The sequence below is a fragment of the Mesoplodon mirus genome (assembly GCF_964341445.2).
Source record: "Mesoplodon mirus genome assembly, chromosome: 3".
NCBI classification, from domain to species: domain Eukaryota; kingdom Metazoa; phylum Chordata; class Mammalia; order Artiodactyla; family Ziphiidae; genus Mesoplodon; species Mesoplodon mirus.
In genome coordinates this window covers 103,429,150-103,449,149 of record NC_138978.1, presented here as the reverse complement: position 1 = coordinate 103,449,149, position 20,000 = coordinate 103,429,150, and the positions used below count along the sequence as shown (strand labels likewise).

The 20,000-nt window shown below is 51.5% G+C and overlaps 1 protein-coding gene across 1 annotated transcript; it reads right to left on the bottom strand.

Annotated features, from left to right (window-relative positions):
• Positions 1-1,612: 1,612 nt before the first annotated feature.
• STRIP1 (striatin interacting protein 1) lies at positions 1,613-19,684 on the bottom strand. The gene is made up of 21 exons (XM_082614096.1): positions 19,491-19,684; positions 16,949-17,018; positions 16,128-16,202; positions 15,556-15,690; positions 15,338-15,458; positions 14,489-14,557; positions 13,377-13,483; positions 13,141-13,268; positions 11,698-11,880; positions 11,090-11,307; positions 10,027-10,092; positions 9,858-9,921; positions 8,683-8,754; positions 8,118-8,192; positions 7,833-7,930; positions 6,409-6,535; positions 6,096-6,196; positions 5,262-5,328; positions 4,596-4,700; positions 3,745-3,949; positions 1,613-2,578 (listed from the first exon to the last, which is right to left on the bottom strand). Exons 1-21 carry the CDS (start codon positions 19,668-19,670, stop codon positions 2,331-2,333), a joined length of 2,514 nt encoding a protein of 837 aa, XP_082470222.1. The 5' UTR covers positions 19,671-19,684; the 3' UTR covers positions 1,613-2,330.
• Between the last annotated feature and the right edge of the window lie 316 nt (positions 19,685-20,000).

Here is a 20,000-nt window from a genome sequence, read left to right as displayed (position 1 = left end):
CTCAGTACCTAGCACACTACTTCTCTTACTTGCTTTTATGGCCAGCTCCCCATCAACTGTGAGCTTGTCAAGGAAAGTAAGAGTGTGGTGTCCTATTCACCTCGACACTCAGGGCACCCAGAACGGGGACCGCCAGAACAGGCCTCCAAGGTATGATGGCAGGGCTGATGCTCCAGAGATACTTCTCTACAAAGACCAGGCTTCAAACAGCCATTCTGCCCAGAGCACACTCTGTGACCATGGTAAGGCACTTCCCCTCCTGGGCCAGTCCCTGGGCCCACAGATGCAGGATCCACCTGCCCAAGCTTTACAGCCCTTGCAGCTTTGATATTCTGTGTTCTTTTTGCGCAGATTTATATAGAGATATTTACAGACATTTGCAAACCAAGAGAGAAAATGGCACCTCTAGTTACGGTGAAGCTTCAGAGAAGCTTCAGAGGAGAGATTTGGGGCAATCAAAAAATGGGAAGGAGGTCAAAGCCTCAGCCAGACGGCTTCAGTAAGCCAGGCTGCGTGGTCAAACAAGAATGTGAAAATCCAACTTACTCAAACTGCCACCTCAAGATGCGTACTTCCTACTGACCCTAGTAAGAAACAGCAGAGAATCCACTGTGCACACATAAATTGTGTCAAAGTCCCTTGTCCTGTGCAAGTTACTTTGTGGCAAAGGCCAATCACAGGGACTTCCCATCTCCTAGGCCGTGTGACTTACATACGGACACACAGCTGGCTCCTACCGGGCTGCTCATAATCACACTGGCGCATAAAGGCCTGTCCTAGAAGCCCAGCTCAGGGCCTGGACTGAGGCTCAGTGGACACGTACTGAACGGAAGAGCCAACAAAGGGGAGATTTCCCCCAGAGTACGTTTCTTTTATTAGTCAAGACTTTTCTTTTAAAACCCCCTATAGGTGGCCTACAGGTAAGATAAGGGAACTTTAAGCAATTCCTAAAAGGGAACACTCCTTTTCTCAGCATCAGAATGGTAAGATCCTCAGAAGCAGAGCCTCAAGATTGAGCAAGGTGGAGGCAGACATGTCCAGGGATCTGAAGGACAGATGCAGGCTCCAGAAGCCTCAAACTGACACCGCCCACAAAGGTGTTCTCTGCTTCTCCCTCAGCCACGCAGGCTCCTGGGCCTCCCGACACTCCCTTTCCCAGGACTCCTGATGGTCTGCTGCCCCAGGCTCTGGGCACTTAAGTTTCCTCTCAGTTCCCATCTGCCCCAGTGAGGGTCCAGCACAGTCGACCCCCTCTCTGACCTGGCCCCTCCCTCCCTAATACTGAAATTGGTTTGGCTGTGTCCAGCTCAGGGGTGTGATCCAGAGAAACCTGGGGCACCTACTATAATACCTCTAATCCAGGGGTGCAGACAACTTACAGCTCCAGCAACCCAGGGCCCTGGGGCTGGGAGCCCTGGAGCAAAACCAGACTGATGTGGGGAAAGAACACTTGGGATAAGTGCCAACTCCCCCTCCTCTTCCCCCTCAGATGAGAAAGGTGGGCAGCTTGGCGGGGACAAGGGGGTGACCTATCAGTGCTGGCAAGAAAACTCTTTCTAGATCTGGAGGAGATATTCAGGAGCCATATTTCCTGCAGACAAGGCAATGCGCATTGTTTTTGCTTCCTTTTAATGTAAACAGAATACACAGTCACATTAAAAACCCCAACATGACACAAGAGCACACACGCAGATTCATATATATTTACAGACCCTTGCACACCAAGAAAAAAAAATGGCACCTCTGGTTAAGGGAAGCTTCTCTTCCTGTCCCAACCCCGTCCAAAACCAAATTGCTGAGGCAGCTGCAGGAGCCTCTGCAATTGCTTCTGGATGAAACTTAGCAAGAGGCTGGAATGACATCAGAAACCCCCCAAAGCAAAACCAAGATTCTGACTTTCTGGCCTGGCTCTAATCCTAAGCCCTCCTCTTTGGCAAGCTGACATGCCAAGGATTTGTGTGTCTCAGGAAGAGTCAGCGTGACCCCTGAAATTCAGATGCAGCGGGTTCCCAGCCCACCCCAGGTTTTCCCAGCCTTGGGTGGAATGACAAATGAGCTGCAACCAACTATGTCCAAGAGAGGAGGGCGCGGAGGAGTGAAGGAAGAGAGGATCCCAAGCAGAGAGATGACCACTCCCGAGCAGGACGCTGGGAATCAATGAGAGGTCAGATGCAGACTCCCCAGCCAACCCAGCGCTGGCTGGGAAGGGCACAGTGGGGCTGTGCTGCCACCTGGAGGGGGATGGGAGCACTGCAGCAAGGAATCAGGACAGCCCCTGGGGTACCTGGAGATCATCCCTTCTTTCATTTTCAGTCTCTTGCCCAGGAGCCTCACTGCAGCAGCTCCTCCCAGGAAATGGGCTTGGAGAAGACCTCCCTTTCTAACCAGAGGTCGTAGTTCATCTGGAAGTCCTCAGGGAGGTCCACTCGCTGGCCTAGGACACTTTGCAGGCAGTTGTCCACAGGCAGGAAGTCGGGGTTGCTGTGGACCCGGTCATACCGCCGGGCGTTGAAGCGCTCAATGTTGGCACGGAGGGCACACTCCTCTGCCTGGAAGTCCCAAGGCCGGGCATCAAGGTCTAGGACAAAGCAGGAAGCCACGGTTAGGAGCCAAGCCCTTGTGGCAGCTCCCCTGGGGTTCACTGCAGCTTAGGGCCACGCCGCTGGGCTTGGAATGTTGACTGTCAACCAGGAGCAGGAAACCTCCGAGGCCCATCCTCGGCAAAACTGACAGGACTTCTTTCCTAGACACACAGGTAAGTCAGGGCAAAGGCGAAAAGCCAGAGCTACGGAGAAACAGACTACACTGCAGTTTATGTGGATCCAGCGAGGGAAAGCCAGGGGTACAACATGCTTCTCTCAAAGTCACGCGCTCTCTGGGATCAGAGGCAGGAACCTGCAGATCCCCTCATCTGCTTGTTCTCTCAATTCCCTGACCAGGTGCTGTGGGCCACCTTGGCTCTGCACAAATTCAGGGCGTTGGGAGTGCAGATGCAGCCATATGGTCCTGGTGCTGTGGCCAAGAACTGTTAAGGGTGCGGTAGCATGCTCAGGGGACACCGGGAAGACCCACTCTGCCAGGGAGGCCAAGGTCAGGAGGGGAGGAACACATGCAGATACAGAACAATTAGGGGGTATGGGGAGGTACCCTGCCGGGAGAGAGTACAAAACTGGGGGAAGCATGGCCAATGTGCACTGACTGTGCCCAGAGCCCTAGGTGTGATGGAAGCTGGGCTGAGGGGAAGCTGGAACAGATTAGATGAGGACAGGGAGGGACAGAGTGTGGGCCTTAAGAGTCTGGCACTAACTCTTAGGCAAATCAGAAGCCAATGAAGGATTTTACTCAGGGAGGTACCACCACTGGATCTGTATTTTAAAAAGATCACTAGAGCAAAGTCTGAGGCACTGATGAGGAGAGAAAGGAACTGGCAGGGAATCCATCAGGAGCTGTGAGAATTTCAGTGACCAGAACCACGGCAGCTGCAGCGGGGGGAGAGGACGAGAGGACAGAGAAAGTCTTGTGACAATTTCTGGAAAAGGAAAGGGGAGGCACACAGCGGAATGGGTATGATCACAGATGCCAAGCCTGGCTGCTTCTCCAAGTCCTTCCCAGGGCTCCCATCCTGATGCTACAGAAGTAGGAGCTGGGCTCTTCCAGGTTACTCAGAGGGAAGCTTAGAGGGAAAGCTGTCACCTCCCCGCGCGCCTCCACCCCCGCCCCGCCCCGCCTCACGGGGAGCCTCACCATTGCCGTAAGCCCAGTCATCGTTCAGCCGATGTCGCACCTTCTGGTAGATGGCAGACATTGTCTTCATGTTGCTCTTTCGCCACTGCCGCCCCAGATACTTGGTCTGCACCTTGAGCAGCTTCAGCACATAGAGCTGCATCATGGCCTGTTTCACCTTCAGGGCCCGCTTTAAGATGGGGGCTGACTTGAACACCACCAGCATCTGGGAAGGGTTACAAGGGAGGCCCACGTCGAGGGCAGAAATAAATGCCTGCACCACCGCCATGCTGCTATCCCTTCTGCGGTTAGGGGCAGGGTGACCAACTGTTGCAGTCTTCCCCAGACTGAAGGGTTTCCTGGGACTTGGGACACTTCCACTGCTAAAACCAGGAAAGTCCCAGGCAAAGCTGGATGGTTGGTCATCCTAATTATGGGTCATTCTGGAATCTGAAGAAAGCTATGAATTCCTTCACCAGAAATATCCCTATGTGCACATACACACAATTTCAGAGGATTCATGGACCTCTCCACCCCAAAGGTATCCAGACTCAGGGTTAAGGAGACTCTCAGAACCTTGGTGGAGAGAACCAGTGGAGATTCAGAGGATACAGAAAATTCCTTCTACATATGTAGATTTGTTTCAGCACATGACTGAGCCTCTTCCAGCTTCCAGTTCAACTGATCAAGGCACCAGAGATCAGCCCTTAAAATGCAAGGATGTGGCTATAGGAAAGTTAGGTGAGAAGGATGCGGCTGCAGCAGCAAGCCCACCCTGGGGACCCCTGCCCTCCAATGTGAAGGGGACCGGACAGCGGGTGGCACGCTGCTTTGAGCTCCAAGATTCATGCCTGCTGACTGCGCTGACTCACCATCGTCCTCGAATGCTTCCACTTTGTCAGCTTGTTCAAGATCCGAAGCAGATTAATACAAGAAAAGAGGTTCCTCCAGCAAAACTGGTTATTGTCACCTGCTTCCTACAGGGAAAACCCAGGAACAATCATCTCCTGCACAGCTGCAGGTGCTCGGCAGTTTCCAAGGTCCTCCCATCTGTGACGTCAGCACTGCTCAGTCTCTCCACGCGTGTACCAGGAACCCTCTCCTCCCCTCAGCCCAGGGGGACCTCCATCCCAGAAGCTGGCAGAGGGTAAGGGGTGCTCCCTAGAATTTTCCTGCAGGAAACATGGAGCATGATATTGGGGGCTGTGGTCTCAGCCCCCACTACCTGGGGCACCCAGGCCCCCTCAGAGCTGTGGCCCCAGAGAGTTCCAGTGTGGGGAGAGGGAAACAACTCGACCAGGTGAGCTCTGGGTCGGCAGCACCTGAAGACCACACTTCTGAAATAAGCCCTAAATCCAAATCTTCCCACTCTGCAAGGTCCGCCCTTCAGCCCTTCTGTGCAATTACAGTGCTTCAAGAGCCAGGCACTCAACAGTGACCGCACCCGTGAAGAACCGCTACCCCTGTGAGGGGGAGGCAGGCTCTCCACCACAACCCTCACACCAAAGGGACCGCCGGGGAAGAGGCTAGCTACTCACCAGACTCTCGGCAGTCAGCTCTGGCAGCTCATGCACCACGCACTGAGGGTAGTCTAGGACAGAGATGCTGCACAGGGCAAGAGAGCCCAGGCACCTGCCCTGAGCAAGGGCTGGGGTCTGGAGGAGCAGCCGCTGGCTCCTGGCCTCCCTCCCTCACTTGTGGGAGCAGAAGCAGTAATCGACCTTGTCCGCACCACCCCCACTTTCCCCAGCTCTAAGACGGGGAAATACCTGCTACAAGTGAACTTGTAAGATCCCTCTGTAGCCAGAGACAAGCTCGTAATCTTGTAAGGGGTGGAGAGAGCACATTATCCCTCACAGCAACAAATCTGGAGCGGGGGGTGGACTTCTCAAGGCAATTAATTTATGCCAAGCCCCCACTGGAGACTGTGTCTGGCTAACAGCTCAGCTTGTGGTGTATCACACTGACGAGCCGTCAATGTCAAGTACAGCTGGTGCCAGGTGATGGGGTGAGGACAAGACATTACAGTGCACGGGGCCAAACTCCTTTGAGAGCAAGCGCCCAGCCAGTCTCCTCAAAAAAAAAAAAAGTGGGGGGGCACAGAAGGGCAGTGAGGACGGTATTGGAGCCCAGGATGAGAACCCTCCCATCCAGGCGAACACAGACTGAGTCACCTGTCACTAGACTAGCTAGACTCAGGTTTGACAAACTGGCGTTCTCTATAGGCAGGGACCATGTCTCATTCATCTTTGGGTCCTGACGCCTGGCAGAGCACTGGCTTGTGGGTGCTGAACGGGCTCAGTGGGAGAGGCCAGCTGGGAGCCCTGCTGTCCGGCCATACCCACCCCTTCCTGATCCCTGGTCCTTATCACCTGTTCTTGGCAGTGATGTAAGACATAATGTTTTGATTGAAGAATTTCAGGATCAAAGGGATGCAGTTGGCAAACACCAGGTGCTGTGCCATGTACTCAAACTGCAAGCAACAGGAAAAAATACAAGCATGCCCCGTGGGACCTCACCCTCCTTCCTCCAGTGATAAAAGGCCTTGGGTGGAGGACTGTGTCTTAGAACATTCATGCAGAGCTCAAGGAGGTTTGAAGGCCAAGGCCTCTGTTCTTTGGGGCTAGAGGAGCAGCACTGCCTGAGGCCCTGGCCCAGTGGACAGAAGGAAGGGGCTGCAGGTACCTGGTAGACGTGGTTCAACTTAAAGTGCTTGAGCAGCAGCAGCAGGACCGCAGAAATGGCCTTAACAATGACCTCTTTGTGGCGGTTCACATCCACTCCCAGCTTCATGCTCTGTAACACTGTGGTGCTAGAAGCACAATCACCCGGGTGGGCCCCCAGCAGGTGCAGCACCCTCCTCTCTGGTGGTCCCAGGAGAGATGGGATTCCTGAGCCTTCTCTGGGCGAAGCTCCCACCTCACCCCCACCCTACGGACATCTCAGAGGTTAGGCCCAGCCCCACCCACCCACCTTCCAAGCAATCTAGCTCAGCACAATTGATTTCTTCCTTGTGATGCCCCAAACACATTCTTAGCCTATTTCTTTGCTTTTCCTCCAAAAATGAACTTCTCATCTCAAGATCTCCCCTAAGCTTCTGCCACCATATGAACTTGTGTTCCTCAGAGTGTGTTCTGTGGAATACCAGTATATTGAGATGTTTCATATTATGGGGAAAAGGGGTTTTGGAGTCAGATAAATTTAGGAAGCATTTACTTAAACCAGTTTCTCGCAGATTTAGGAGCTCTCACTATAAATCTTTGTAAGAGGAGATCGATATTTGACTGTGGAGTCTTTTTCCCAAGGACCATCACGATGGACTGGTGCTCCATGACATTCCCTTTGGTGTTAGCCAACCCTGCCTCCTCCCTCACTTGGCTGTCACCACAAGATGCAAGGGGCCCACCCACCAGGGAATTGGCCTCAGAGCTGGGTGGTACTGGTAGGCAGGCAGGAGATCAAGTGCCCAGGTCCTTCTCAAAGCACAAAGTGATCTTGGTTTGTACTCTCACATCAAAAAGATGAGGTCAGTGCCCCAGGGAGGTAGAACCCCTAAGGATTTTACTATCACCCTGAGACATTCAAAAATATTCTGCATGCCAGTTCACTGGCAAATAGGAAAGAATCTACACCCAGCTCAGGCCCAGCTGTTGGCTGATTTCTGTCCAGAAGCTAAAACTGTACGTCCTGGATGTTCCAATCACATAGCTTTCAAAGGAGCCTTTGGGGAAATGTCAAACGCAGTCCGATTCATTTTACAGAGGAGGAAGTGACTTTCACCAATTCACTCAGATATTCACTCAGTGGCAGAGTCTACACTAGAATCCAGGCCAACCAGATTAAGCCACCTCCCCAAGCAGTAAAACTGAATATTTCACCCAATACGTTTTCTTTCTTCTGAGCCAGGAATACCCTGAACTTAATCTGCAGAGAAGCTGAGCCAAAACAACAGCAGCAGCAGCAACAAAAACAAAGAATGACAGCAGCAAACAACCTAGCAAACAGGGACCAAAAGGCAAACACTTCTCCTTTCCCCTCTACGCTTCTGCCCCTGAGCTGCTCCATGCACAGGAACCGTACACACTCAACACTCAAGACCTGATACTCACGGCATCTCCTCAGGCAGGACATCTGCTAGGATGTTGATCGAGTCCGTTTTGGCCTTTGAGGTGGGAGCTGCGGCCAGCAGGATCTTCAGCAGCGCAATCTGGGGAGGAGCAGACGACGTGGACGAGGGGGGCCAGGGGCAGCACTAGGCCCTGAGGGGTGGTCCTTCTGGAGGTGCTCAGGCAGCAGAAGGAGGGGTTAAAGGACACTGGTGGGCATGCTCTCAAGGCCAGTGTTGTCGGGAGGGGACCCCATTGCAGGGAGAGCACTCCGAGAAGTGCACTCACCATGTACTGTGGCAGGCTGGGGAGCAAGCCTTGGTAGAGGGTTTCTGCAGGGACTTGCTCGACTTCCTCTTCTCCCTTTCAACAAAATGGGTACAATGGGTACAAATACAAAGCCCGGTCCTGCCGATGCTCTCCTGAGCCAGCTTGCTGGCTGCCTGGAGGAGAATCTGTAAGTATGGATGTAAATGATGGTAATGATAGCAAACCTTGAATAATACAACATGCCAGACACTTTACTTGTAAAAACACATTTAATCCTTACTACAACTCTATGGAGAAGGGGTACTATTGTCATTCCCATTTAACAGGCTAGGAAACGAAAGCAGAAGGAGAGCCAGTACCTTGCCTAGGTCGCCACCCACTAAATGGTGGAGCCAGGATTCAGAGGAAGGTGGCTGGCCCAGAGTCTGTGCTCTTAAGCCCTGGACCTGACACTCACCAGCCCTGCAGCGGGAGCCAGACTGGGAGCTTTTTGAGGGCAGGCCTGGGGCATTTTGCGGTCTAGGCCCAGCACAGTGCTGGGAACAGCTGTGATCCTACGGACTGAGGAAGGCCTCCAACTCACCCCTGAGAGAGGAGAGCGAAGGTACTCCTCCTCCATCTGCGCCTGGACCTCTGCAATCGACGTGTACTTGTGCTGGAGAGAGAGGGAACGAGGCACCGGGGAAAACACCCCTCATTCTCTGGCCAAATGCCCACACCTGGCAAAGACCCCACACAATTTTCCTCAAACACCATCTTCTCAAAGAGCGCTAAGTCACCATACAGATCCCGAACTAAACTCCCAAACCTGAAATATTTTTCTAAGTGAGCACCTACCTCTTAAAACCAGTGTAAAAAAGCACACAATAGATCAGAATAAAAGCAAATTAAAGGAGAAAAGGGGTTTTTCAGATAGTGACAATGACAGGAAAACAAAAGCAGAATCAAGCACCCAAGTACTCAGAATCAAGTACTCAAATGCTCAGAAAGCCCCTGCATGAAGCCCACTTGGTACTACAAATTTCAAAAATGTATTTCAAAAACATATAAACATTTACATTCCAGACATGCTATTAGGGGCCACACCTCTTCCCCACTCGTGCTGCTTCCTCCCAGGTGGAGGGACACCAGTGCACAGAGCATTCCTGGTCCCTCCCCGCCCCTCCCCCCACACTCACTCCTCCCCTCCCGGTCTAGTGAGTACAGGAGGAGGAACAGGACAGTCTCAGCCCCTCTTTCTCTTCTCTCTTCAGAAAAAAGAAAAGGCTGTGAACTCTTCTGCTCCTTGACCAGGCTCAGCAGGGTTCTAGCACTGCCTGGTCTGGGTAGGCGAGTCTGCCTAACTCTGGAAGTGAAGTATCTGGACACCTATTGTTGTTGTGTTCTCATGCCTCATTCTCCAATCACTCCACGGGCAATAAAGCTGGCATTTCAATCTCCCTCTGCCTACTCCCCTAACTCAACTGCCTTAGTACTTGGGCAAGGAAAAGGCAGGCTACTTACTAAGCCCCTTAAAACCCAACTGTCAGGTAATATAATCTTTCACGAACCCCCAGTAAGTGCCCCAAACAAAAGCTCAGTTAAAATAAGTAAAACGCATGAAAAACTGTTTTAAAGGATGCTGCCACTGTCCACCTATTCCTCCACCCCCAGTTCCTTCAGGCAGACAGAAGTCTAGAAAGGCTTCTCCCAAAGGGCTGGTCTCACTTTACTCACTTGGGACCAACCTAGGCCAAAAGCTCACCCAAAGCCACCTACCTGCTTCAGAGTCTTGATGCTTTCGTGGATTGGCCTGGGCAGCCCCACCACTGTGTTTGTGTCACTGGAGAATAACAGAGGCCCTGTGTTAGGCCTGGGTCCCCAAACACCAAAGGCTGGGAGGGTGACCCCACTACCTTTCTTCAAGAGGAACTCGGATCACACTCACCTGCCCAGAGTGTAACCTATGAACTTGCTGCGGCTGGACTCGAGGAACACCTCGATGTCTTTCTCTCTGCCAAAGGAAAAGACTGCAGCTTTCTTAAATGTTACCTCAAGGCATCATGGTTCATAAAACACAGAAAACACAGAATGTCCAGAAACTGTGAAGCCAAAAGAAAAAGTCTCCCACAATTGTTCTTCTTTTTGGAAAAAAGAAACTAAAACAACAAAGCACTGACATCTTCCGACTATTTTAAGGTCCTTCATAAAGCTGTTGGATCAATAATCTAAACACGTACCATGTGTAACTAGTGTATTCATAAAATTAAGGTGGTACATCAAACTGAAAAGCATACTTTATGCAGATATTAATAACGTTTGTCACAACAGAATTTCTCAGATATTCACAATGTTTACAATTAGAGCTGTAAGCTACTGATTTTTTCATATGAGTCACAACTGTCCTGTCTCAGACAGTCAGGCCAGCTTGCATTTTCTGATGACTTGTTTTGTATTCCCATCACAGATCACTGAAAACTGGGGCTTTAACCTGGATCAAGAAAATGACCCCTATATCTTTTCACATGTTCATCTATTTCTTAAGCTGGTGCCCTTTCAAACAGATACCATTTATATACATCCAGGAACCTTGACATCCACTGATTCATGCACATATATCTCAGACATCTTAATTATGGTTCTAAAGAAGTTCTTCCTTAATCTATAATTTTCTGTCAAAAATCATATACAACCCCAGGGTGGGTGGAGATGGGTTCACTTAAATGTCCTTGTTTTAATTTTTTCCCATTCCCTTTCACTAGTATCATGTCCAACCAAGAGCTAACCCATGTTACTGACTCAAGAGCCATATAAGGGCCTCTCTGTGCAAGGCCAGCACGCTGACACCCCCAGGGCCAGCACTGGGCATTTTAAGAGAGGCTCATCGCAGAGCCAAGGCCAGCATGGCCCTGCACAGGACCTCATGTGACAACTCAGGCCCAGTGTCCGGCGTGGGGATGTGACAACACTGGTTTCAGGAGCAAAGAGTGTTGCAGAGGTCTGAGACTCACCTGACCTTGGGAGCCCACGGGAGCCCCTTTGGGCAGGTAAGCCTGTCAGTCTGGGGGTGCTGCAGTGGGGGAGGCATCACCTCATCCCGCTCAAGGGGGAATGTCTCCCCCTCCAGACTGTTGTCGTCATCATTCTCCTCTTCCTCCTCTCGAGAGTCATCAGCCTTGTAGGGATCCCGCTCGTTGAAGGCATCCAAGTTGTCCTGCTTTATCAGAGCCTGAGAGCAGAGGGATGGGAGAGCAGACAAGAGCCGACTGACGAACTAGATAAAAAGGGGCATGGAGGCTAAAGAAGTGATCACACAGAAAGGTGGTAGGAAGAGAGCCAGGAGCAGTGGAAAAACCTGAGAGGAAGTCAAGGTTGGGCCCAAGTGACAAATCAGTCCTTGCCCAAGTCCCTCAAAAGTGCCACATTCTGAGTGCCCACTATAAACTGGGCCCTGGGCTGGGGGACACAGTGTCCCTGCCCTAAAGGCATTCATTCTGACTTGCTGATCAGAGGGGACTTCAACAACCTTCCAACAACCTGGGGCTCATCCGGTGACTATGCCACTGCACCCGTGCACCTGGAGAACTCTCAGGAGTCGTAGGGACCTTGTCACCCTCACCTTGTGCTCCCGACGGCCCCGTTTCTGCTGCTGCTCGATCAGGTCAGAGGCAGAGGCTGGGGGAGAGGCGGCCCTCATGTTGCGGATGACTTTGATGCTGTCCTCAGGCAGCGGGGGGAGGCCCAGGATGGCACGCTTCTCGGCCTTCATGCTCTGCAGCTCCTCAAAGCCGCCCAGTGTGCACTGTGTCACAGACAGGCGCAGAGCCGGGACAACATGTCCGTAAGCGGGTCCCCGTCTGTGTCAAGCTCAAAAGCATCTGTGACACCGTGACCCGTATCTTTACAGAGACCCACACAACCTCTGAACAAGGGACTGAATGCACCCCCAGGAGAAACGAACGACATCAGCATGGGGAGGAGCAAAGGGGGCAAGGAGTGGAGATGCGCAGGCGGACTGAGCCTAGTGCAGAGGCACACCTAGCTCTGTGTGTACAACAGACTCCTCGAGTGAGACAAAGTCCACCTGAAGAGCTTAACCCTTCACATTCCTAGAAAAGTAGGTGAGACTCAAATGCTTCAAAAGCTGTACATGCCAGTCTTTCAAAGTCAAATTGGGAATACACTGTTGGATGTTCAAGTTAAAAAACAAACAAACAAGCAAAAAACACACCTTCATCTAAACATCCCCCTAGAAGCAAAACCTCGGCAGTGTTCAGCAACTTTAGGCTGCTCAGTTTCACTGTCTCTGAGCAGTTCAGCTTTCCTCTCTGGCTTCAGTGAGGCTTCATGGGGAATCAACAGGCTTATCTGGCCAACATCCAACGTGTAGAGCACTCTACAGAGGCCTAACCTCGCTGAGCCCTGCACCCGCAGAGCTGGCCCTTCTGAAAGCGGGGAAGGTGAGTCCCAGGAGGAGCAGGAGTCCAGACTCCAGCTCCGCTGTCTTCCCAGGTCGCTCCTCCTGGAGGGAAGGGCTCCTGGTTTGGCCTGGGCCTGGCTGCTGACAATGGCTCCCAAGCCAAGGGTGCTAGCCAGCCCACTCTCCTGGACCCACCCTTTCACTAGCTAGAAAAAGAGTCAGCTTTCACACCATACCCTGAGGAAAATGTAGGCACGGGACTCACTCTTTCTTCTTTCAAGTGACATCTGACTGAGGGGGCCCCAATTATACCAGCTCTAATTTTGCCTCAAATCACTGCAAACTCCAGGTTCAAGGGCAGCTTGCCTGGAGAGACGTGTCCTATGACTGCAGAAAACAGCTTCCAGGAACCAGGGAGCCAACGGTCTATTCTGATTCAAAGGCCAAGTCGTCTTTGGCTGCAGTGAGGCCAAAGTGACACTTTTTTTGTCATCACCTTTCAGGAATCTTCTTTCAGAATTTTTTTTTTAACCAAAGCAGTTATATATTCATATAATTCAATATTCAAAAGGATATACAGTGAAAACTCTCCCTCCTGCCCTGTCGCCTAGCACGGGAATTCCCCTTCAAGGACGCACTCACCAATACTGTCTTCCAGAGCAGCAAGAGAACCTTCTTCATGGGGAAGTGAGGGGCATGGCCGCTGCAAAATTTGGTCACCATCCCAAATAGCATGATGGCAAATGGCTCGCTGTTGTACAGAGGGGAACCTGGGGTACACAAAGGTATCAGGACCACAGGCAGGAACAGGACCCTCCCAAAGCCCTCCAGCCTCAATTCCCAGGCAGGGCCTTGAGCCAGGATCCCCAGAGTCCTACCCAGCTCAGCCCTGAAGGTCTGTCGCATTGTCTTCCATTCGGCCTTATCACCCTCACATTCCTGGTGAACGGTCTCCACAATCAGGTACATGATGTTTAGCAAGACCCTGGCGACAAGAGCCAGCTATAATGAAGCAGGATGGGGGGTCAAGGGAGCACCCCCTGGCTTCCTCACATCCCACATGACACGGGAAAGGCCTGCGCACCAAGGCTGGCTCGGGGGGAGGGCTGTAATGTAGAAAAAACTAAAAACTCAAGAGTCCCACAGAGCACCTTGTGGTAGGTGCTTCCTTCTCTGTCTCTGGTGCTAAGGTTGGGACTGGATCGTCTTCCGTTTCTAGCAAAGTGCTTGCTCAAAGCAGGTGCTTAATAAGTGGCTGCTGAATGGATGGATATGAACAAGAATGGCCAAAAGCATTTACTACCCTGAGCTTCCCGGAATGAGAAAAACACAGAGGCAGGCGTGAGCTATGGGAGCCCGTGTTGGATCAGACAAAGCAGTGGATGATCAAGGTGAGAGCAAGGAAGTGTTTACCATGATGGAGGGGAAATCAGGAGCAAGCAGGGCGATGGCCAGGGACCGTTAACTACAGTGGGGAATACCACCGATATCTAATCTGAAAACTTCCAAATTCACAAAAAGAGTCAGATTCTAATCCTTACAAAAATGGGAAGGTGATCTTGTTCTTTAGCAGTTGCTATTACTTCCGGCACAGCCAGGAAACGTCATGAAGTTGTCAGGACTAACCCCACACAGACAGGCATCAAGCTGTGCACGGAAAGGTAGAAGCAGAAGGAGCCACCTCATGTGCTTTGTCCAAATACAAAATGCCACTCCACCGAGTTTCCCAGCAGCAGTGTGGGCAGGAGGCCACATTTCACTGTGGCTCTGTTAAGCATCTTCACCCTGGATTTCCGTTGGGAGTCTCAACCCAGGCCCCCACCTAGGGAGAGCCCTCAGTAGGGCCTACCGATCACACTGAGTCCATCACGCCTGCAAATTAGAGGGTGAGCACACACAGCGAGGAAACCCAAAGGTGCCCGCCCATGCCCTGCCCTGCCCTCGTTCTCCAGCTAGAGCTCAGGGAGTCCAGGCCTGCTGCTCGCCTCACCTCAGGTCTGTGCTATCAGCCAGGGAGATGGCCGGCTTCCTCACCGCACTGCTGCAGGCGGCACTGTTGCTGCAGGAGAGATGCGAGAGTCAGTGCCTTCCCCCAGGAAGGAAGAGAAGTGGCCCCCGGACAAGTGCTGCCCAACGGGGGGATAAAACCCTATGCTATGCGCTTAGATTGCAGAAGAACCCACAGGACCCAGTGGGTGAGGACTCAAGCCCAAGACCAGACTGCCAAGGTTTGAATCTTGGCCCTAACACTTACTAGTTATGTGCCCCTGGGCACTCAACTTCTCGGTGCCATAGTTTCCTCATCTGCAAAATGGGGATGGTAATAGCGGCTAATTCATTCACATGAATTAGTACATGTAGTGTCCTTAGAACAATGCCTGGGACGTATAAGCACGCAATGAGTGCTTTTATTATTGATAGTGTTTTCCTCAGATGAGCAGCAGCTGACCTGTCCACCAAGCAAAGGACTAGTAGAGACACAGGCTAGAGCAGGCTTTGTTTGAGCCCATGTGTCAGACTTGTGCCTGGCTTCCTGCTGAGGGGAAACTTGCGATGCAAACACAATGGAGTCTGAAGGTTCAAAATGAGAAGGCTTTTTTATTTTTCTGTGGGGCACCGTGGGCCTGGGCAGAAGCTGCAGTGTCTGGCGAGCTCTCTGGTGTTAGCGGGCTGCGAGGCCCCTCACTGGTCTTCAACGTTTGGGTGAGTATCTCCCGTTATTCAACCTGGCTGGTTAGAACAGAACCCCATGTGGTGCATATAACCCTCTCAAAACCAGTTCTGCAAGCTCTGTCCCTCCACCGCCCTTTCCCTACTTAAGCCCCTCAGAAGAACTCACTCTATTTCCATGTTCAGAAGCTCCACCAAAGCGTTGAACGTGCCCACCTCCAGGAGCAGAAAGATGTTGTAGCGCATCCAGGACTGCACCTCTGCCTCCGAGCTACACTCCCCGAAGGTGCCTGCAAACACAGGGCACAGCTCACTGAGCCCCTGTTCATATCTCACTGGGCAGCATCACTGAAGTGGGTGCCAGGGGTCCTGGATGTCCACTCAGACCTTGGGCAACGTAGAGGATCGCTCGAGCCACCTTCAGCCTCTTCTCCCTGGCAGTGACCTCCAAGCCGTCCAGGAGCCTCATAGCGTGGGTGCGGTGCTGGTTGGTGTCCAGCTCGGTCCACTTCTTATCTGTCACTGCCGGGCAAGAGACCACTTACACTGGAGCCCAGAAAAATCCTCACAGTGGGATGGACACCATGTTAACCCATCAAATTCAGGACTGCCACAGAACCAGAACACTCACAAAGATAAATTACTCTCTATATAAGGGATGAGGTCACACTGCTGCCCTATGAATCTGAATTTCCAGACTGAAACACTGCTTTTTTGGGTGCAATTTTAATCACATAAAGGTTTTTCCCCCCAATACTCACATTCTGAAAAGGCCCCACCAGAGTACCTGCAAGCCCACCCTAAATGTCACATCTGGCCTTGAATAATCATGGTTCAGCAGGTTTCTTAGGCCACTCCAGGAATGGAATGACTTAAGTCATTCAGATGACTAAGAGAAGCCCTGCAGAGCTCTCATGATGCAAGTTGAAAGAGCCAAGAAGTGGTGGGAATCATCTCACCGTGCATCCGGAAGTCCTCCTCAAAGCATTTTCGATTCATCAGGAATTCTGGCCCTTCTGTATAGCTGTAAAGCTCTGTCAAGAACAAAGTGTCATCATCTCTATGTCCACGTCCTGCAGCAGGTGTCACATGTAGCAGAGAAGGTATGCTTCTAGGCCCAGCTCTGTCCCTGAGTCACAGTGACTCCTGGACTATGCTATCTAATTACTAACGGGGTCTTAGTGCTCTGATGTGCACAAAGGAGAGAATGCTGACTTCCCTTGCAGCCAATAACCACATGCCAGTTAGGCATAAAGCCAGGCATTTCCAGTCTGACGTGCATCAACCCCACCATGCCATGCCAGAGGCTGACCGCCACCGTGAAAGTGTGTCTCTCAAGTGGCTTGAGAATAGGGCCTGTGCTATGGAGGCATGAGAATCAGCTCAGGCTGACTTCATATTACACGTGAGCAGCAGTGGCAGCGACAGATGGGCACAGATGCAGGCACACTTGCTGGCACTCCTCAGGACCCCTGTTCTACGAGAGACCACTGTCAGGGGGATTGCATATGGCCAAGGAACATCAATGTCCACACTGGGATTGGGCCACAGCCAAGTAAGCGGACCATGCAGAGACGCTTCATAAAAATAAAGGACAAGCCGAAGTTATGAGAATACAAAGGGCTTGAATCCAATAATTAACATGATTTACATATACACATCACTACTAGGACTATCTAGGGGGAAAAAATGAACTCCAAAATGACACTCACTCCTAATTTTATTAAAGACCAATAAGGCAAAAAAGCACCCCCAAATAATAGGAAGGCCTGTGCTTTACCTGAGAGCTCTGCAGCCCACTTGTCTGTGTCAGCATACTCAAACTCCAGGTCTGGAGACTCGGAATAGCCCTGTTGAGAAAAGGAGAGTTATGCAAAAGATCACTGTGTTTTCCAAAGGAACAGACACATATGCTTCCAGAGACACTGTCGTGTTACAGGACGTCCTTGCATCCACTTTTCTGATGTGGTATCACAGTATTTTGTCTCCTGGGAAGTTCAGGTCTCCCTAATAAGCCCTCTCAGAGCACTGTGCACTGCTCCTTCACAGCACTTATCATAATTCATAATCATGTATGTGCAGGTGTATCTGTTTAGTGTCTGCCTCTCCAAGAGACTGTCAAGTTTCCTGAGAGTGGGAATTTTGTCCATTTTGCTCACCAATGATTCCACAATGCCCAGCACACTACTTGGCATGAATGACTGACTGACTGAATGAATGAATAGCTTATACTCAAATAAATACTTGTTGGATGAATGAACACTAAAGCTTCCATGTTTTCTGTGCAGTGAAATGACCATTCCACATGGTGCTAAGATTTTGGAAGCCTCATTTCTTTCTGGCTAGTGGGCTATTAATAGCTCAGAACAAAATGAGTATTGACACCCTCAGCCTTCCTGCCCTTCTCTCAAATTTCAGTGAGAACTGACAGAGAACGCAGTGGCCGAACAGAAATGGGTTCCCTCCCACACAGAGGAGAGGCTATGACAAAGAGAATCTTTCTACGGCTGGGGCTAGGTGAGTACTGAGAACACACCATCTTGGAAGCCTTGTTCTGGGAAAAGAGAAGAGGTGAAGAGAAAGGTAGTCCTCGAACTTAATTACAATCTACTTGGGAAGGCAAAGACCACCCATAAAGTGATACACCCACAAACAGTGAAGAACAGGAAGAACTCTACTCCGTATTCGACGCGGCAGAGTGCACACTTTCATAAGTTCCTGAGCTTCAGTTTCTTCGTTTATGGAATGAGGATGACCAAAATCTATCTTGAAGGTTTTTAAGGACTCATCAAAACCGTGTAGCACACAGTGGACTCTCATCAAATATCTGCCTCCCTGTCCTGCAGGCATTCCTCATGCTCCCAGCCTACTGATTTCAGCTATGACTCAAAAAAGAGCCACATCAGTATCTGTAAGAAAACAGATTTGGGTAGGTCTCTCAGCTTAAATGTGTTCTCTGACTGACCTTCCACGTGTTGGGTCTATATAGAAATTAAAGGGCAGAAAGAGCAAGTGCATTTAATGGCCACTTAGGAAACTTTGTAACTATTTTAAAACTAGGACTCCTCTCATGATGAAAGTGGATTCACCCCTACCACTTTCATAATCCTCCATACTTGAAAAATTATTAAGAAGTCGCCACTGATGTGCAATAAGCCCACCATGCAAGGGCTACTACAAAGTCAGTTTCATTGCTTTTTCAAATAATTCACTTCAAGCTCAAAGTGTATCTGATTGGAACTTGCCAAATTTTGATGTTTTATCAGAGGTTTGCTCTTGCCAACAAAAACCAAAAGCTTGAGAGGAACTGATATCACATGTCTAAAGATAGCATCATCACTCTTTGGTATGACCTGGTACCTTATGTCTGGACAATGAGGAATTCCCTCTCATTAATAAGCACCTGACTGCTAATCAGCCTCGGCGTCCTCTCAGGTGAAGAAAACCTCACAGTAAGTGCTCTGGGAACATGGTGATTAAGAAAGCCCTAAGAAGCGCTGCGACGTGCGTGTCTTCATTCATGAATTCTACAACGGAGGCAGTGGGAGTAATTCTTTAACTCGGGGTGAGGTGACTAGTCAGCTCCAGACTACTGTGTCTCCGGAATGGGAGGAACAGCCCACTAGCAAGAGAAGAGGGACGCTGAGCCCTAACGCATGTTTAAATATATATTTCTAATCTTTAACAGTTCAGCATCGGGCGCACTGGGCACACCAACCACCGGGCACTGTCAAACCGTGGCCTGAACCTGCAGTGGCTAAGGTCAGAGGGAACAGGACTGCTCCCCCTCCTACTCTCGCAACCTCGAGGCGCACAGTGTATACTATTAGTGCTAATTAGCTCCGTCCGTCTTCCAGGTGCCTTCGCAACCCTCGCCAGTCCCTTCCCTGCCCACAACGCCGTCCGCCGCGGAACCCACGCGACCAGAAGCCGGAGATGACTAGCGGGTCTGGGGGTGCAGCCGCCCCGCCCTCTGGAGCGCACGCAGACCACTGACTCTTCATCCCTGAACTGAGGCAGGGGGCGGATTCCCCAGGGGCTGGGACCCGGAGGTCGCGCTCACAGCCCCGGCCGCAGAGGAGCGAACGAGCGGACACCGGCTCGGGGAGGTTCTCCCGGTCTGCGAAGCTCCGGGCGGGGACTCCGCCTTCACGCCTCCGGCCTCGGGGAATGCCAGCCTTGCTTCCTGCTCCTTTCGCTGTAAATGACAACTCCCGTGCCGAACCCTCCGGGAAACCCAGCCTGGACCCGAAAGTGGCCCCGGGCCCGGACCCCCCGCCGCCGCCTGCCTGGTGTTAGCCTCGCCCCCCGAAGCTCCTGACCTCCGAGTCTTTGCGCTGGTTGCGGTTGAACTCTCGGGCTTTGCCCCCGGGCAGGAGGCTCCCGGCGGTCCGCGGTGCCCCAGTTGGAGGCTGCGCCGTTGCGGGCGGCGGAGGTGGCGGCGGCTGGGGCTGCTTGTTGTTCATGATCAGCAGGCCGGGACTGCCGACCGCCGGCTCCATCTTGGCTGCTCCACACCCCCGGCTCAATTCACAGACTGTAGCAGTGATGCAACTCTCGCGTGATTTCCTCCTGGAACGCTCCCTGGTAGCCATATTAAGTGTGGCAGCAAGTGGCGAGCCATCTTGGCTGCCCAACACCTCGCGAGATTTCCTCTGTTTGAAATCTAGTCCTTCTACGTCTTTTTAGTTTCTACCCTGTTTCTTTTCCAGTTTAGAGGTCGTTTTATCTGTGAAGGTCCCCTTAGCCCCTTCAGTCAGTTTTAGTGCCCCTCCCCTTCCTTTAACATCGCTTTGCACTTGTCACTTTTACAGCCCTGTCCAAAGGTTGGG

Coding starts and splice junctions, on each gene's coding strand:
- STRIP1 (XM_082614096.1), bottom strand. CDS start 19,670: ATGGAGCCGGCGGTCGGCAGTCCCGGCCTGCTGATCATGAACAACAAG. Junction 14,558..15,337: donor CTTCTGAACATGGAAATAGA/GTGAGTTCTTCT, acceptor TCTCTCCTGCAG/CAACAGTGCCGCCTGCAGCA. Junction 11,881..13,140: donor TGCTCTGGAAGACAGTATTG/GTGAGTGCGTCC, acceptor TCTGTGACACAG/TGCACACTGGGCGGCTTTGA.